We start from the raw sequence: 20,136 nt of genomic DNA, 5'->3' as shown, positions 1-20,136 counted from the left end.
TTAGATATTGTGTTCACAAGAATGGGATGTAAGGACAGACAGACGGACGGACGTATGTACATATGAACAACTCAAAAACATAACGCCTCTGGCCATGGCTATCGCTGGTGTGGAGGCATAAATACTGCTAACTGAAAGTTTTTATTGGCATTTGGCCTCTATGAAACATTGTTAAAACAACTGCAAAAAAGAGTACAATATATCTCACACCACACAAATATTGTTAAATGTTTTAAAGGGTGAAACACATAAATAAACATGAAAAATTGTATCCAGTAAATAGTGTGAGTGGAAAAAAATCATCAGAGTCAAAGTGAAATAATCAACTTTGACCACAGAGAACAAAGAGTTAGAGGCTGATGAGTGAAGTCTTTGCGATTTTGGAATTATTCATAGCGCAATATATTAAATATAAATGGCTCCTTTTCTGCTTGCTTACTCTAAGATATAATTCATCAAACTTCCCACATTGGCTCCGTCTTTGACTTATCAGCCTGTGAAACAAAGCCTGCTGCGAGTTGTGCATCCTCGCTCGAGTATGGCTAATCACAGATGTATTATAAAGATCCTGACCCCCATTATACCCATAATTCCTCCAGCAGCCACAGGCCGCTGATTGATTCAGTTCATCACACACTGAACATTGTCCATATTAGAGAAGCTGCATGACTGATCATTGTACTCACTGGCTGCCGGCCAGCGGTGATAGAACCAATTATACCTGCAACCCAGCCAATGGCCCTCCTTAACCTGTGAAAATGATGATCTGGTGCTAATGAAGTGAGTGAATTAGAAATGCCATCTGCTGCTGCCTCACCACCATTTATCGCTCATAAGCTGTAGTTTTCAAGGGCACTGTATTTTAAAAAATTAGATGAATATTCTCATTGCCAATTACAGAATAGGACTGATGTACGGGAATGGCGTAATTAAACTCGAGCAGAGAATCTGTACATTTAGCATCATTCTGTGCCTTTGTTTTCACCTTGATACTCCCATTTATTTTTGGAAAATATAGTTCGAAGGTGGAAAGAAAAGTTACTCGGACGTGAAACTTAAGTTCGAATTAGGCTTTTATACTAATGAGAAGATAAACAGAAAACAGCCTACAGCTTTGGTGGCACTGTGATAATAATAATAATTATTATTATTACTGTCAACATGTGGAAATTTGCCTGTGGTTACACCAGCTGGTAAAAACAAATCATAGTCAAATCACAATACATGCAATAATTAACACAATATAAACAGAACAGATAACAGTAACGGAGACGTGACAGTGTCAGTGGTGTGCAGATGTAGCAAAGTTATTAAAACTGAAATGCTTTTTGTAAATATTCTTAGTTTCTGCCCTCAATTGCTGCAATTATAAGAATTCTTAGTAAACAGGATAAACAGACACAGGGCTTTTTGTTTCACCTGCATGTGTGGAAAAAGCAGCAAATCATCACATTTAAGAAGACTGATTCATGACAGGAATTCATAAAATAGTCACCAGTTAAGTTTCTGTCAATAGATTCATCAACTGACTAATGAGTTCAGAAAGCTCTCAGAGACCAAATAAAGCAAACGAAAAACAAAGAGAACAAAACAGAGTGCTCATTTACAGTCTGCGTGTATCCCTACGCATTAGTGTCATGTTTAGACATGATTCTACTTCATTCACATTATTTTACAATCATGAATATATGACGCGGTTCTGTATTTTCATAACTGTCAATAACTGCTAAATAACTGTAGTAGACTATGCAAGTACAAAATGTCTGACTGAAAGGATTAGAAGTAAAGTATACAGTATGAAGTGACATGAAATATAACAACCAAGTACAGTACCTTAAATTTATGTTAAGTACATGAGTAAATGTATTTAGTAATATTCCACCAGATTTCACGACAATCCAATTTTTGAGATAAACAAGTCAAAACCACAAGTCGACCTCATGGTGGACCAAAGTCTGCAGGATTTATCTGCTGGAAACTTTGAATATCTGAACAAAATTTCATGAAATATTTATCGAGATGGACAGGCCATGTTGCCAGCGATGGTGAAATTGTTTTGACGCCAAAAGGAAAAGTAAACTTTAGGTTGAGTCGTGTGCTGCTTCGCTGTCATATAAGGCTGAATTTGTTTAGTTGGCAGTAAAATTAAGTTTTTGTATTAAGCAGACACAGTGTGCCTTTGTTTTCCCCGGACTGTTTGTAAAAGTGAAAGTCACAACACTCAGGCAGGCTGCTTTTTTTTTTTTTTTTTGTAGGAGGAACGAGTTTATTTCAAAAACTGCGATCATCCATAGCTGTACAACAGATGCAATGAATACAAATGATCCATAATAGCCACATTTTCAACATGCTGATCGTAAAAAATAGTCATCTTAAACATTAATGTATACAGAATTCCAAATGCATCTTATCATGAATAACAAATGACAAACACCGTCTGGAGACATTGTGAATAAATTACATATTGTGTACATTTCGGGGAAAATTATGTACGAATAAAGCGAAACCACATAATTATCAAGTGTTCCTCTTACATTCATGTTAAGCTCTCCGCTGGCTCGTCACGGTTTTAAACGCACAAACAAAACAAACGTTACAACAAAGGAGGGCGTTTCATGGTTCATCTGAATATTTTTATGCACAATACAGACCATAATATATTAAGCACACAAAATATTGTCCTTATTTTTCAGAGAGGCAATCAGCTCGGAGGGAAATTTATGACTGCTCTTTGCAGTAGTCAGCAGAATATTCATAACCAGCATTTCGATGGGGGAGTGTCATGTTCTAATGAGGCAAACAAGCATAAAAACAAGTTTGAAAAACTCTTCTGCTGCCGTCGGTCGCTCCCGTCATTGCTTTCCTTTAATTTCAAATACACCCTCTTGATCAAGAAGGTTGTGCTGGTATGTGTTCGTCCAGCTTCTTGTACAGACTCCCTTTTTTCCTCTAGCTTGAAAAAAGATGAAAAACCAAAACAGACTGCTGTGAAAATTCATCAGAATTACCCGCCTGCCTTTCAAAGTAAAGCTACACTGTAAAACCTGACAAGTTGATTTTACTTTAAACTAATCTAAGAAACTGTTTGCCTTGAAAAATGTAAGTAAATATAACTATTATTCTTAACCCCCTGAAACCCGGAGCAACATTAGTTTTCTTGTGCTGCTTTCAGACGCCTTTTTACAAGAATTTAAACGTTTGAGCAGATTGGTTTGATTTCTTTCAAAAACAAAAAGTCAACTTAGTGACCAACTTGGTCACAAATTACAAGAAATTAATAGATTTAGAAAATTATTTTTTTTAAAAAAAGCTAGGGAGAAATTTTTAAGGAAAAAAAGAAAAAAGCTAGGGAAAGTGTATTTATTGTTAATTGTCATAAATACATATTTAAAATTATGTTAAAGAATTCTTTTACATTTTTAAGCACTTTTTCCAAGTCATTTCCTTTTTTTAAAATTTGAATTTGTTTAATTTTTTTTTTATAATTGTATTTATTTTTTTTTTTTTAATTCATCTTCAGGTAATTTTCTTGAACATTTTTACTTATTTCTTGCTGACTTTTGAGTGGCTTCTACTTTCTTGCTCATCGCCTTCTTCTCACGTTTTTGAAAGGAATCAGGGCGATGTGCTCTTGTTTCAAATGATTAATTTATGTTCACCTTTTTATCTCATTTTTTACTTTTATATTTACTTAATTTTGTGAAGTTGTAACTTAAAAAATGACACTTTAATTAAATCCACTGCCATAATCAAGTTAAGTTAAAAAACAATAAACTTGATTTACTGAAGTTGCTACCACTTAGAAAGCACAAGGTAATTTCTTGTCATTTTGAAATTGCAACAACTTCACAAAATGAAGTAAATACAGCTAAATTTTGAGCAAACCTAACACTTAGATAAAAAGTAAACATAAATTAAGATTTATAGTTATTTGTACTTTTCTTTTTCAAAGCAATTGGTTTCCAAGATAATTTTAAGTAAGATCAACTCGTCAGATTTCACAGTGCATGCAGAAAAGGTGGCTACATTACAATGTGCTTTGTCTGCAAGATTTCCCTCTGAGGTTGGTGGAAAAACAGCGGAGGCTGCGACTAATATTAAGATAAACTAATGCTTCTGATATAATCTGCAACTACTGAGATATCCACCTAAGGACAAACAGCTCATTACACCATCATCTTAACGATCCATCATGTTCAGAGCGGCTGAAAAGATTTCCGTTATCGGGCACTTGAGGACAGCAGGGAGGAAATGTCAGCCAAGAGGCAAATTAAATCTCAAAGCTATTTGTTCATACAAAGAAAATCAGGGGATTTAAATGTTGTCTGATGGAAAGTGCGGATGAGACTGAGTCGTATCTCTGCGGCTGTTCAGACAGTCATCAGTGATAACTGCAGAGAAGCTGCCTTTTCCTTACGCTCCCAGACGGAGAGAATGACAGGCCATTTAGGAGACGTGATGAGCAGCGCTTCTCACTCTGCTTATAAGTGGGAAAATAAGCCAAAGATGTTTTGAGTCGCTGTTGCTGCTGACTACAAGTTGCTGAGCGCTGAGAAGGAGCATTGTGCACATGTTGTCCCCACAATGTTAAATTTCTATTCACTTAATTAAATGCCAGACAGTTTGTTTTCACACAAAGAAAGAATTATTTCCTTTTAAGCAGAGATTAAATACTGACCTTACTCAGTTGTCAATGTCCGATATGTGGTTCTCTATCTGCAATAAAAGAACAAAAAACACATCAGATAAAGATAAGAAAAAAGTCTTAAATGGCAAAACCAAAGGAAATATAATATTTTATATTTGCAATGTAAATTAAACATAACAAAGTTTTACAAAAGAGTATGTACCGTGAAATATAAACTGCTGTGTTTGTAGCAGCAAAAGCAGGTATTTTTTAACAAGAGATGAAGACATTTTCGGCTGTGTTTGTAGCGACAAAAGCTGGTATTTTTTCATGTGAAATCAGGAAATTTCCAGCTGGGTTTGTAGCAACAAAAGCGGTTCATCTTTTAAAGAGAGACAGGGACACTTCCAGCCATGTTTCTAGCGAAAAAAGCGGGTAATTTTTAACGAGAGTTCGGGACATTTGAGGACATATTTGTAGCAACAAAAACGGGTATTTTTTATGGGAAAGCTGGACATTTATAGTCTTGTATGTGACGACAAATATGGGTAATTTTGAAGTAAAGTAAGGACATTTTCAGCAGTATTTGTAGCGACCAAAGCAACTGTTTTAAGCCAAAAATGGATCTTCTGTCACCCTAACCAAATGTAAGAAATGTATCTAATATGTACAACCAACCACAAAAAACATTTGGTTTTACATATTAGATACATTTCTTCATCAGAAAGCACAGAGCTGTTTGGGTAACTTAGTATCCAGGTGCTGAATAAAGTATTCGTATATTTTTTGGAACATCTTCAGTAACACACGTCAGTTTTTCCAGGGCCAGGCTGCCCAAGAGGCTTCCCAGACATTTATTAATAGCTGGTGCCTCAGATTTTTTTCACTGAAGAGCAGATAAATATTTTGAAGCAGTTTTGCCTTGGAAGTTTTTTATATTTTTTTTAGAAACCCAAGCTGCAGACGTCAGCAGAGAGATAACGCACCTGTAGATGTAGCAGACGTAATGTCTGTTTATAATGTTGTGTCTGAGCCACATTTTATTCAAATGTCTGAGTATTTTCATTAAATCTGTGGAAGACAGTGGGAGTTTTATTTTCAAAAGGTGTCTATTGTTGGAAACAAAACATGCATTAATGATATCCAGTTATCAAGGGTACAGTCAAAATGGACAATCAGTCTAATAAATCCTTTATCTGCCAGTGTGTGGTGCTGAATTTTAAAGGATTGTGATTTCCTAATATTTTCACATGTAAACCTGTATTCATTTTTTATACATTCATGATTTGAAACTTCACTCTTTATATATGTTGAATTGCATGCTTGCTTGTACATGAATTTTACTTTTGAAAAGATTGTTTTGTTTTTTGTTGAACTGACCTGGCGTGCCCTGACTAAAAGACTCTCTGAATTGTGCCAGCAAATGATTTGAATTAATAAAAACAAAATGTACCAACCAAACTTATTTTTCTCATAACAAGTACCAAATAACACCATTTTTTCCAGGAAACATTATAGGAAATTATCACGAAATTAGAGTCCGCCCAACCTTAGTAATAGGAGAGACAGAAATGTTGATTGTGTCTGTTGTTTATTGAAATAAGTGGTGAAATTAATTTCACGGCAGGCTGCATAGTCTGACATTTTGGGCAATACACTTATTTGCTGTCTGGTGGAGCGTTAGAAGAGAAGACTGATACCACTCTCATATCTGTATGATTAATATAAAGTTACAGCCAGGGCACTCTCCAAAAAACATTTCACACAGATGGACATGCTTTGGGGAGCTCTCACCTGCACTCTGAGTGCACGTTCATACTCAATAAACTGTGTGCATCCTTTGTCGGATGCAGAACACAAATATCCGAGATATTTTCGTTTGGTGAAAATAATAAGTTGGACTTAGTGGCAAAGTATGGGATTGTTTCACTCCTATAGTTTGGAAAATCAGGCACACTAGACTGACTGAACAATACGCACACACAGTTTATTTAATGCATGTCAAGTATAAAGGCATAGAGAATACACTATTCATGTTATGTAATTTGTATATTTGGTCTCACACCTGCGTACATGGAAATAAAAAGTCTGCCTTGTAACAACGGTTGGGCATCTTTTGATGTGTGATGCTACGCTGAAATCAGATTAAAGACCGTTGAGATGAGATTTTTGTTGTTAGACATAATTCAGTCCATGTAAATGTCAATATGTTTTAGTGCTATTTAACTGTACACATTTTACAGTATAAAGAAATGATGTTCAATTTAAGAATTTATCAACAGTCATCAAAAGTCATGAAAATCAGGAGGGAAGGCTGCAGTTGCAGTTGTGCAGCAGGACAAGGGTTATAAAGAGTATCTTTGTAAATCAAAAATCACAAAAAAAATTCAAAGGTCATCTCTGTTTGAAGTTACAATTTGATCTGAGGTTCCCTGTAGGTTTAATCTTGGGGTAAAAGAAGCATTTCACTGCTGGAATGATGATGTTTTCATAAAACTGGGCAGTCTGTGCAGGAGGAAGCTGCAAATATTTGCTGATCTGATTCTACGCTGTCATTAGACACAGCCAGGGTTACTGTTTCGTCCTTCTTTTTCCAGTCTTCATGCTAAGCTAAGCTAACCAGCTCCAAGCTGGAGATTCATATTCAACATACAGACATGAGCGGTATTGAGTAGGGATAACTTATTTTTGATATTTATTTATTTATTTATTTTTTGTTATTTATTCCCCTTTTGTGTTTCTTGCCTTCATTTCTTCATTTTACAAAATTACATATAACACATGGGAATGTTTTTTTTTTTTTTTTAATTAATTAAGATTCATTGAGATTGCAGAGCCCATTTGCCAAACAGTCTTTTTTTCTTGTACCTGCTCATTTACTTAAGTTTGTGGCCGATTGTCTCGAGCCCTGCTTTTAAGCCCGCACAAAACTGACGTGAGACAACGGATAAGCATCGGCAATTACACCTGTAAAAGCTAACAAGTTGACCTTGAATGATTGCCTTGAAAAAGCAAATATAACTATGAATCTTAATTTATGTTTACTTTATATCTAGTGTTAAGTTTACTCAAAATTTTGTTGCATTTACTTAATTTTGTGAGGTTGTTGCAACTTAAAAATTAAAAGTGAAATTACTTTGTTATTTTTAAGTGTTAGAAACTTCAGTAAACCAAGTTAGTCTGACTTGATTTGATCATGACAAAGAGGATTTTGCCAATGATGAAGTTAGAAGATCTGTGAGTTCTGTTTTATTAACATGTTAAAGAAAATACAAGTACGACTGAATAGTTTGCAGCCAGCAGAATTTAGATTTATAGCACAGTAAACTTGGTCGTCTGAAGTTGCTAAAGCTTAGAAAGAGTGATTTAATAAAACTTATCAGTTTTAAGTCACAACTTCAAAAAAATAAGTAAATATAAATGAACTTAACAATTAGATATAAATTAAACATAAATGAATATTAATAGTCATATTTATTTATTTTTTTCAAGGCAATCAGTTAACTAGATTTAAAAAAAAAAAAGTAAAATCACCTAGTCAGATTTTACCATGTGACAGTGAAGAATATCACCTTATTTGTTGTTAGACCAAATCTAGGAAACATTTGCCAATATTGATGTTTAGCAAATAAATCAGTGCAATCTTCTCATCCAACTATTCCTTTAACAGCTGAAATTTAGACTTGAAACTTGTCGAATGAACACATGAAGTAGATGTACAGCTCATGCAAACACACACACACACACACACACACACACACACACACACACACACACACAGTCCTGTATATCCTCTTATTTATTTCACAGACCGCAGAAATCACACACTCCTTTATAAGACTATGAATGTCCACTTGACCTACTCACCATATCGCTGGTGCCTTCATCTTCAAAGTTGTCTTCACAGCCGTCCGTCATCTCCCCTGCCTCCACCTCGGCGGCCCCCTCTGCTGCCTCCTCTCCTCCAGAGTGGTCCTTTGTGTCACCATGGAGACACTCACACACCTCCTCTTGTTTTCTCTGCATGTCTGGGAAAAGACAGCGAGACGCCGGCATTTAACATCAGAGCGTGACCGATTTATTGAACTGATATCTTATTTTTTTATAGAATATTTCTTTCAGTAAAGCTTGAATATTTTCTGTGTTTTCACTTCCACATGAATATATGCATGCTCCTCCAGCAGACAGGTCCTCCCCTCTGTCACATCTTACCGCCGTCAGAGCGATGTTGCCTCTCAATCTTCTCCAGCCTTCCCAGCAGTGAGTCGATCTTGGTCTTGATCTGTGACAGCTCCTTTTTGATTGTGAGGAGCTGGTCTGTCTTCACTGTGAGCATACATTAATAAAAGTTAAAAGGCATAATGAATGTGATGTTTGGCAAAGAGACAGACACTGTTACAACAGCGACCGCACTGCTCCGACACGTCTCAGCGAGCAAGTTCTTTGCCAGAACTTTGGCTGCGGCACAATTAGTGAAAGGGCAAACGGATGAAAGCCAAAGTTTGTGATATTTCACTGTATTGAATGAAGTGGAGAATACCAATTAGTGTCTGAGAGAGTGTGAGCAGTGCAAAGGAAACTGTCGAACAATTAAAAGAAATCATTACGTTCACATTTTTTACCATCATTCCTGTACTCACCAACCTAAAAGAATACTCTGACAATGTTTGACACACACTTATTGAAGGTAAACTATGCAGGAATATTCAGCTGCTTTATCACCAGCGAACGTCAAAGTCAAAGCCAACCCCAGATATGTTTGTTGGGTTTTTCCAGCACGCTGTCCATGATTTTCCTGGATTTCTCTTGGAGGCCAGCTACTTACGGTCTGGCACCATGTCACTACCTTTCATAAATCCCTGACCTCACCAGAGCACTGTGCCCAGAAATGTCAAGACCACAGTAAAATATGAAGAAACTACAGGCAGAGGGCAGAATCTCTGCAGGTAAATTCACTATCATACACTTCTAGTGGGTCGTTAATGATTATTTAGATGGATTATTCTGTTTCTTTCTGTTTTTGGGGGGAAAATCCTGCAGAGTATATCTCTCACTTTCTGGCTGAGAGACTTTGTAGATGCGAAAAGGTGGATTTTGTCTGTGAGAGGTGGATACAGACGGAGTCAGGTCAGCTGTTTCCAGTCTTGCTCAACTAATCTGCTGCAGTCTTATATTTAACAGACACACATGAGGAAGAGATCAATTTCCTCATCTAATTCTCTGCAAGAAAGCCAATAAGTTCATTTCACAAAATGTCAAACTATTGATTCATTTATCATTTTTAAAATAACATGGTCTAAATTAAATGTTTTTTTTACAACTTGTCAAGGACTGAAACAAGCTTGAATACAATATCTTTTATCTGATTAACCAGTCCCTCTTTTGCGTGCTGTTTTTGTGATTGTTGCAGCCTGAACTGTCTGTTTTCACGGCAGCTTTTTAAAAAATTACAATGCATGTAGCAATGTTTATAGGCATTTTTGTTTTGCAGTGAAATTGGGGGGCAAGTGAAAATTGCAGAAACAGTTGTGATGCTGTCTGGGATTCGGAGATTAATGTTATTATGAGTGTTCAGAGTTTCCAAGATAATTAGCATGTATTTGTGATGGTTGGGATGCATCAACAGCTGATCGCCAACGATCAGCTGTTGGTGGGCTGCACGTAGCTCTGAATGAAATGAGATTTTAACCATTTTAAGTAGTCAAATTTGTGGTAAACTTAAGGTGATTGGACTAAATTGCAAGGTAGCGCAGAATTCACAGGGTATGACTAAACTGCCATTAAATGTTGCAATCGGAACATTGCAACAAACCGAGGAGACTAATTGAGAGAAAATGAAGAAAAGCCAAAGGTTTATCGTTTATTCATTGGATTAATTTGCTTTTAAAACGTTATTATAAAGACTTACTGCTTTTTGTGTACTTCCATGACTGCAAACTAAACCTAAACCCCTTAGACAAAACCAGACAATAAAAAACACCTGTTCTGCTTTCATCGTAACCCTGTCAATCCGCCAAAACATCCTTGATCTGATAAGGGGCCGACTGATTTTAAGGAAAATCAACAAAATTGATGGTCTTTTCGACATTTTACCAGTTTCCTCCTTGTCACTGAGGGTACCCTGTACTCACTCTTTAGAAACAACAACAACAACAACAACATCATCAACAACAACATTGAACAGATATAAAATGTATCCAAAATATACAAAGAAGTCATCTACATATAATGTACATAAAAAATAAATAGGATAACATTAAATATTACAAAATATGTATATACAGACTTTGATAGTGACAAAGGAGGTCCTAGTCTCAATCTGGGAGGTCCCACATCATTATGTGGAAAACTCCAGTACAAATTAAGCTTTAGGTATTTTTTAACTATTTTATAATATTTTACACACAAAACAAATCATCAGGTAAACAAAAAATAATCAACAGACTAATCCATTAATGAGCATAATCATTAGTTGCAGCCCTAATCCTGTCTGATCATGATGTCGGCTCATGGTTTTTGTCCTGCCACTGAAGTGCTTTTGTGTTTCCAGATCTCACCAGTCTCTTTGTTAAATTCATTTTTATCATAACTCAAAGACAAGATGGAAAAATACACAAATAAGACCCAAATTGTAATAATCTGGGGCTGTATTCACAAAGCTTTCTAGTACAAACAGTGACAAAATTCTATGAAAATTTTTGGGATTATGACTTGATTTTTCCTAACAGTTAAGACTTGGTCTGGGTAAAGATAAAACTTATTCAAGCAGCATCTTAGTTCTTAAGAGAGCTTGAAAGGTGAAAAACTTCTAGGAGTAGGGAGGAGGACTTTTAAGAAGCTTAAGAGTTTCTAAAGCAGATGAGAAATGGTAAAAAAAAAAAAATTCTCAAAATGCTGAATGACAGTGAGGTAATGAAACACTACAGATTAGACTGTGCAGGGAGATTGTTTGTGGTCGATCTCATTTGAAATATGCTCACTTCTCCCCTCCAGCGCAATAACACTATAACTCAAGAAATAAAGTGATCACAGCTCTCAGATATTTGGCAACTGGAAAAACATTACAGAGCAGCAGTGTTATCACACAAAAAGCACTTTCAGTCTCATGCAGGTTCACAAAAGGGTGTGTCTGTGACAACCAATCACATCTGTTAAAAGAATGCATCATACCTAGCAACGGGGTCAATCACACCTCCTCACTAATATAAAAGTTTTTGTCACTTCCTCGCTCAGAGTTGCTCTAACACTTTTCCTAAATTACTCTGAAGCTAAGACTCTTTACTAAAAGTTGTCAGGTTAGTTTCGGAGCTCTCTGAGAGTTTTCTCAAAATGTTTGTGAATACGGCCCCTGGACTTTTCCTTTTAACACAGCAGATAAAAGCAAATTAGAGGAGCAGAAAGGGACAAAGAGAACATACGTTTAGGGACTGTGATGGAGGAGCCGGCATTGAGCACTCGAGAGGAGGAAGAGGAGGAGGAGGAGGAGGAAGAGCAGGCCCTGAATGGAAAGGAGGATTTGGCTCTGCGTGTGGACGGGATGACTAGCCGCGAACGTTTGATGGGGATCACAGCATGGGTCGGGGGAATGACACGACCGTGGTACTCAAAGAGTCTGAAGACACATGAAAGATAAAGCTGCAGCAATAAAAATATTAGAAAAGGTATAAACAGTGCAGGAAAAAGCAATGTTAAAAAAGAGGAGGAAATATCTCTGGATTTACTATGAGCACTGAAAAACAAAGTGTGTCATCAAGCTGCTGTCCTTAGATGTTAATATTCGAGCAAAAAAGCACCGAATATACATGCTGCAAAAGATGTTTGCATAATAAAGATGCGTATTGAACAATGCCACTCAATCAATCCGCTTGCTTACGACATATCAAATTGCCAAAATAGCAATAAAGACTCAAAGCTGAAGGATTCAACTCTCAGAGATATTGCAAAGTAGAGGAAGTAAACAAACCAATGAAAATGTCAGAAGGAAGACACATTCTCTGCCTTGCCGACGCAAATGACCAGCCGGGGGACTATCTGACATTCAGTACTTGCCTATGCGGATAAAAGCATCATTAGTAAGCCCAACGGAGAGGAATAAAAACCTCCCCAATATGACATTCATTATGCCTATGATAATGTAGTTACTTTGCCTCAGATGGAAATGGGGCCATTCTGCTCAAAACTCATCTTTATCTAAGTAGCTGACTCTGAAATGGGGAGAAAGGAGGGTGAACACTGAAGGGCAAAATATCAGGAGAAAGGGGACTCGAAAAAACGATGTTAAAAAGGACAAATACAGTCAGACTGTAGCGCCAGATAAGATTTCTCACATACCTGCTGTAGAAATCGTCCCTGTAGTAGTCAAAGTCAAACTCGTAGCCACTGTGAAGAGAAAGCAGAGATTTGTTTTGCTGTTACAGTGTTGAATGCATACAATTGTGTGTGTGTGTGTGTGTGTGTGTGTGTGTGTGTGTTTGTATTTGTGTGGTCAAGGAAGAAACAAATCCTGACACAAGGCTGAAGACACTAACAGATGAGATTCAGAAGAAATTAACCCTTTGGAGCTGGACTGACATCAGTTGTGTTGATGTCTCTCACAAGCATTTAAACCTGTGGAACCTGAGAATATCGGTTTGATTTCTTTTGAAAACACTGGAAAAAGGCAATGCGTAAGAAAAAAAAAAAAAACAAAATAGTAAAAGGTGACAAGAAATTGACTTGAAAATTATTTCTGAGGAGATCATTAGATTTGATCAAAAAATAGTGAAAAATGACCAGAAAACTATATTCAGAATTCCTGTAATTGTATATATAAAATACTACGCAGAAAAAAAATTATGTTTAGCACTTTCTTAAGGAAATTTTTTCATTTCTTTTTCTTTACTTTTTTTGTTGCTTATTTTCAGGTAATTTTCTGGACTGCTCTTTAGGATCACTGCTGGAAAATGCAATGCAGTGCAGAGCTTACTCTGGGCACTGAAGGAGAATCAGAGCTCTGTTTTTTTCAGCTGACCAGATCACCTAATTAATTTTCAGTCATCCACTCTATCAATTATCTACCCCGGACTGAAACTCCTCAAACTGCTGCTGAGGAAAAAACAGAACTCATGACAAGGTCCACCTGTGCTGCGTTCACTGACCTGCAAAAATGTCCCAAATTCAGAGACACAGAATGATAAAAAAAAGGGACAAACATAACACACGCAAGATTTTAAAAAAACACATGAAATTTGCTCCTGTATTTAGAGTACAGACATAAGAATGATAAGTCCTTCTCAATCACAAGGGAAATTCAGGTGTTGCAGCATCACAAAGACAAAAATAAGTCCAGATAAATTGAAAAGTTTAAAAAAAAATGAGAAAACATAAAATAAGAGGTATATCAAACCTGTATAGGTAAAAATAGAAATTTAGCAGCAGGTCTACTATAATGTAAACAGCATACACCAGAATAATACTGTGATGAAGTAATAATATTTGGGGAATTTTTATATTAGATACAACAGATTGATTGATTTGTATCATGTCCAAACTTGATGCCACTACCACCCCAGCGGACCGCAGCAAAGACCAGTGCCCTGACTACTCCAGACTGAGAGAAGATCTGCAGGAGACTGATATGGCCTGATATTGATCATTTAACTCAGGAGAGCAAGAAAGCGAAAAAGCTAATTTCCCCAAATTCCTTAAAGCCTCTGGGAACCTGAATCACCAACACCTTCCTCATATGTAATTAAGGGTCTTACCTGCAAAATAAAAAACATAAAAAAATGATCAGACTTCAGACTTCAATCAGATTTGAAATATTGCCATTCTAGTTTTTTCACATTTTCCTAAAGCTGGGTTAATTTGGCCGTGGTTATCCCAAATCCATGACGCGTGATATTGATAAAGCCAATCAAAAATTCAAAGTCAGATGTCAGTTGATACTAATTTAACATGCTAAACTGAAATCTCTCAATGCTCCTTTCAATAGGGTGTGTTCGGAAACACCCACTCTGGGTGTCGGAGCACACTCTGGCACAAACTGGACCGGTTATCCAGAGCACTGCACTCTGGGAGTGTCAGAGCGCACTCTGGGCACTCTTTCTGGGGGGAAGGAGCAGCAGAGCGCCAAATGGAGAGAACGTGTAATGACCTTGACTGTTTGTTAAGTCATGGAGAAATAAAAAGCTTCTTAGTTTCGAACAACAGCTTTCTCATTTTAGCATAGAGCGTCAGATTTACGAACCAGAGTCAGGGGGACTGGAACAGATAGAGCTGTACCACGCCGACTCTGCTTTGCTCCATGGCTGTCGTGAAGACAAGACAGATGACAAAGGCGGGAACCAAGGAGGTGTCAATCAAAACGTGATCTGCCACGCCCACACAGTCCTGAGCAATGCTGTTATCTTCAAAATGAGCGGTTTTAAATGAGGTTTTCTAAAAGTTGGGAACATTTACTTTCTCTGAGATTTTTGAAGAAACTTAAGAAGAAACTTAGACACTCAACTTTGATATCATATGCGCATTCTTACTATTTCAAGTCGCGCTTCCAGAGGCTTTCAGATCCCCAGTGAATGGCTATTTTGTTTTTTTCTTAGTCTGTTCAGATGTCAGCTGCATCACTTCTTTCTTGCGCCCTGGTTTTTCTTTGATTCCAACACTGAAATGTCAGTATGAGGGAATGTGTAATAACAACAGACACTGATAGCACAGTTTGGGAATTGGCTGTTTCTCCAGAAGCACCCGAGCAGACAGCAGAGTATAAGTACGGTGGGAAAACTAGGTCAGCAAAGCAATATCCGGCTGATACAGTGAAATAAGACACACGTGTTTCTCACAGACCTGTAGAGGGATGAGAGAGGCCTCTTGGAGACCATCTTAGTCCTGTACGGTTTTGGCTCTCCTGCCATGTTGATATCTGGAAACAAAATGAAAATCGATGTCATGATGTGATACGGCAGCAGCTCACAATATAAAGAAAACACTGAGGCTGCAGAAACAATGAAATTCTCTGTCAAATATGTTTTCAAAACAAAAACGATACAGGATATTTTTATGTGCTGTGATGAGAAATAGATTTATGAACTTTAGAGATGTTTAACCCTTTAAACTCTGCCATAGAATGGTGAGCCATCGCATATGTTGGTATTTTTTGCTTATTGTGATTTCTTGGAGTTTTTCGAAACATTTCATATCCCTAAAATCTCTACAACCTAAGCTAAAAAGTTGTGGATGTCAATAAATATTTGATAAAAGAAGAGAAATACAATTACAAAAAACTTAAAATCTGACATGATATTTCATTGGATTTGAAAAAATAAGCACACAAAACATATTGATAAAAAAAATTCTTAAAATATTTCTTCACACTCCACAAGTTATTTGAACTGTACTCAATTTAGTTTATGAGCAGAATATAAAGGTGATAGTTTCAACTGCAGTAGAAATGTTTCCCCAGTGCCTGCATTGGTAGTTTTTGGTATTTCATATCACTTGTATCTGTACAACCAAGTATTGAAATCACGTCATTTCTGCTCTTTCACCGTCTTTTGGACCACCTGTAGGATGAAATAACGTCATTGCAGGCAGACAACGTGATGGCGCAGAAAACAGAAGTCTTAGCTTTCTGCTTGAAAAAAATTAATAAAATATTATTAATAATAATAATAATAATAATAATAATAAAGGTATACCCTAGATATTGTAGTTTTTATTTTTGATCCATTGTAACAGGACTTTAACAACTCCTAATGACCGCCAGCGCAAGGTTCATTTTGAGAGAGTTAAATTTGGGTTAATACACCGCTGTATGTGAAATACTTGCAGGGTGCACAAACATGGTAGCATTTGGGGATTTTTTGATCACCGTGGAGGCATGAAGGAAAAACAGCATTTCTTAACAATTTCAAATTAAAAGGAGTGATTAACTGACATAAAATGGTCATTGTTGTGGTTTTCTTTTCTATTTTTGACAAAAGTGACAAATAAAACAAGACCAAGCAACTTTCATTATTACAACTGTGGGAAGTCACAAATTAGACGATTTACTTTTGAGGACAGACAGTTGAGATTAGAGGAAGAGCATCGCTGACAAACGTTAAGCGGCTGACTCCCGCTAAATCACTTCTCAGACATGGACAAATCAGTCAGACTTCATTTTCGCTGTCCTTTAAATTTCACCTCTTGGATAACCTCTCACATTTTTTCCACCAATTCTAGAGAAATGGATTTCATGTGGGAAACTTTGCAGTGAAGCCCTGCAGACTCAAAGTCAGTGTTTTAAGAAGGAGCCTTATAAAAAATGCAAGGAGAGGCATCATTTCTATTTAACTTTTAAGCTACCTTACTATTAAATTTTCATGGTAGCTACTGTAATATATAACACACAAAAGCACAACATGCAGATATTACCCACAAAAGTTTCTCTAACTGCGTCAACAAAGTCTAAAATATTTAAAACACATTATCAAGTACCCAAAGCACCCAAAAAATTCTCATAAAAACAGGGTTGAAAAGGGTGATTTAGTGCAAAATGTTTTAGCTGTTTGATGCATGAGAAATGATGTGCAGTGGACATTCACCATGATGCACAATAGACAGTCTATGATGCACAAAAAAACATAAAAGAAAACATTTAGTGACTATACTGCACAACTGTGACCTTATCCTGGACCCCAACACCTCCATTATGCATTTTGTTAACAGGGCTATAAGCGTATTCACGACAATACGACGATGCTGCAACGTTTTGAGAGCTGGTGGGGAGACAAAGTCGTAAAAGGGACGGATACGTGCTATATACATGTTATCAAAACAACAGGAAGTTTGGTCCACTGATCAACACGGTCAGCGTGACGTACAACTCATGGAGGCAGCTATAGAAATTAAGTTGCTCTTTCTGTGAATTGTAAGCCAATCAAATTTTTACATGAAACAGACAGTTTTAGATTCAGTGTGACTTCACTTCCTGGAGATAACATCATAACCAATGTCTATGAGAAAAGTATCCCAAAATCTGTCAAGAAATCATTAAAAAAAAAGCTGCTCCCCACTGTATAACTGCAGAACTTGCATGAAACTCATCCCGTTTTTAAGTTTTTTTCACTATCACAGTGATTCAATGATTGTCTGTACATCCATGGTTATACATCAAACAGAACCTGTTAATGGGCACACTGTGAGGGAGTCTCAGTGGGGGGTCCACAGTGTAAAACTTTGAAAACTCCTGCTGTGACAAATACTGAACAAGGTTTACTCAAAAGGTTTGCACTGCAGCAAAAACTGCACAGTAACAATTAAATATCAGCACAATACTGCTACATACACATAACCCTGTAACATACTCTCTCTCACAGATACTCAGTGAAACCAGAATTATCCTCTAATGCCTGTATGCCTCCATGAACCGGTCAAGCTGCAGTTGTAATAGGTTTATTCTTAAGTCCAAGTGAATGTTTTTGCCCAATTGGAGAAAATTCCCTCAAGATGTCTAAAGGTCACATTCACAAGAACAATAAGGATGTAAGGTCATAGTGACCTTTGATCCCCAAATGTTACCAGTTCATCATTGAGTCCAAATTGATGTTTTCGTGTCAAATCTAAGGAAAAACCTCAAGGTGTTCTTGAGATATTACATTAACAAGAACGAGACAGAGGAAGTCACAGTGACCTTTGACCTATGACCACCAACATCAAAAAAATTCATCGTTCAGTCCTGTGGATGTTTTTGCCAAATTTGAGTAAACTCCCTCAAGGCATTCCTGTGATACTGCATTCATGAGATGGATGTACACATGCACGTAAGGATGGACAACCCAAAAACATGCCAGCAACAGCTGCAGAAGAATAATGTTAAACAAGAAGCTGAACATGATGTCGCCATTTAGAAAAGAGAAAAAATACCGTTTTCCATGTTTTTTATATCAGAAAACATTACAACCATTGCTAAAAGATCTGTAAAGTTTGATTTAATCAGATATATTAATCAGATTTGTTTATCAATGTACAGACCTTTTTTATAACAAATTTTGGTTATTATTGGTCATTTGTAAGACAAAAGTATACATTCATCAAACTGCTGATTTAAATTAAACAGTCTGAATTTTAATGAATGGGTTATGGCAGGCACAAATAACAGATTCGAAAATTAATGTCAATTAAAAAAAAAAAATCATGAAGTTGCAATAGAAATCCAAACCTTTTCTGGTTGCGGCTTCTCTGTTCTAAGGAGAATACTGTTTTGGACTCAAACAACAAAACTTTATTTAATCAACTCATCAAAAGTCTACAGATAAACTTCACTGGCAGTATTTGTTAGTTGAAGCTGAGGGGCTGGCGGAGGTTTGTGCTGTCTAAGCACCTGTCGGACTCTTTGTGATGAGTAACCAGATGAACTAAGGTAGAAAGCATTGATTTGTTTAGTGATTTAACTTAAGCGCACTCCATCTTTCAAAGAGAAACAGATCAAGACGAGCAGAGAGGCTGAAAACTTTTTAAAGGCCTTGAGACAACTGAGACATTGATTGTGCAAAAGAAAAGGACAGAGTCAATGATAGGACAGTTTTCATAACATCTTTTTCACTTAGTTAAAAGACGGAAAAACAGCGAAATCCCCTTCAACTGCATTAGCAGACGACTGTGACTCATCACCACACGACTCTCGTGATGACTGACAGCCTCTTCTACCTGCCAAGAGCCCTACTGCGCTAAAGCAGGCTGGTATCACTGCGTTTAGTCTGCCGGCGTGTCGTCGCTGCTTCAGCTCAAACTCGGCTCAATCAGCCTTGAGTGCTGCTCAAGGTCATACAGAAAAACACAAACAAATATCAAACACCGCCTTCCCACACATACACAGAGGCGCACACCGACAAAGCGGGGCAGATCCCTGTCTGATGGATGAGTCACCCCTGACAGCTTCAAAAAGTTGCACAGATAAAACATCAGCTTTGCATCAACCGCCTTGGGGATCATGCAGCAGCAAATGTCATGACAGGAGCTGAAGTCAAGTCATTTCGCCGAAAGCGTTGCAGTGTTAGCTTTTTCTCTCTTTTTCCTCCCACTGGAGGAGATGATAATGAAATCCTGAGCTGCAATGTTAATGCACTGAGCTTATGAATAAAAGAATGCACGATATCTCAGAATACCAGATCTATGTCACACCTTTTCCCTCGCACACACTCCAGCAGCTGCACCTGGATGCTCCAACACGTTGTCCGCAGATTAACCACGGTGCTGTCTGGAGCCCAGACTTCCCCCTTCCTCTCTCTTTCTTTTCATTCCCTCCTCGCTCTCCCTAATGGCCTAATGGATCGGGGATGTATCGGTGGCTTTCAGGTGCACGGGGACGGCTGTATCATTATCATTAGGCTCCAGGAAGATGTGAGGAATGGCTCACATTGAAAGTGCGCTCTCCTCTCTCTGGTCCCCTGCTGGGGTCATTAAAGAGAGAGCAGGGCACTAAAAAGCACTCTCCAACCAACACCCCACCAGATGCACACTGAGCCTGTGATTAATTACAGTCATTATTT

The 20,136-nt window shown here is 37.3% G+C and overlaps 1 protein-coding gene across 4 annotated transcripts in view; it reads right to left on the bottom strand.

Annotated features, from left to right (window-relative positions):
• Positions 1-2,338: 2,338 nt before the first annotated feature.
• Positions 2,339-20,136, bottom strand: part of LOC121951759 (RNA-binding Raly-like protein) — a 62,095-nt gene continuing 44,297 nt past the window's right edge. For 3 of the 4 annotated variants that reach the window (XM_042498216.1, XM_042498217.1, XM_042498219.1), the window contains 7 exons: positions 15,452-15,527; positions 12,959-13,006; positions 12,046-12,239; positions 8,840-8,953; positions 8,495-8,655; positions 4,679-4,716; positions 2,339-2,953 (listed from right to left, as the gene is read on the bottom strand). In XM_042498216.1, coding sequence (XP_042354150.1) covers positions 4,684-4,716; positions 8,495-8,655; positions 8,840-8,953; positions 12,046-12,239; positions 12,959-13,006; positions 15,452-15,527 — 626 coding nt within the window. In that variant the 3' untranslated portion in view covers positions 2,339-2,953; positions 4,679-4,683. The remainder of the gene's footprint in view (positions 2,954-4,678; positions 4,717-8,494; positions 8,656-8,839; positions 8,954-12,045; positions 12,240-12,958; positions 13,007-15,451; positions 15,528-20,136) is intronic. The other variant, XM_042498218.1, reaches the window with a different exon arrangement.

This window comes from Plectropomus leopardus, chromosome 12, assembly GCF_008729295.1.
Source record: "Plectropomus leopardus isolate mb chromosome 12, YSFRI_Pleo_2.0, whole genome shotgun sequence".
In the NCBI taxonomy this organism is placed as follows: domain Eukaryota; kingdom Metazoa; phylum Chordata; class Actinopteri; order Perciformes; family Serranidae; genus Plectropomus; species Plectropomus leopardus.
This window is presented reverse-complemented; position numbering and strand designations above follow the sequence as displayed.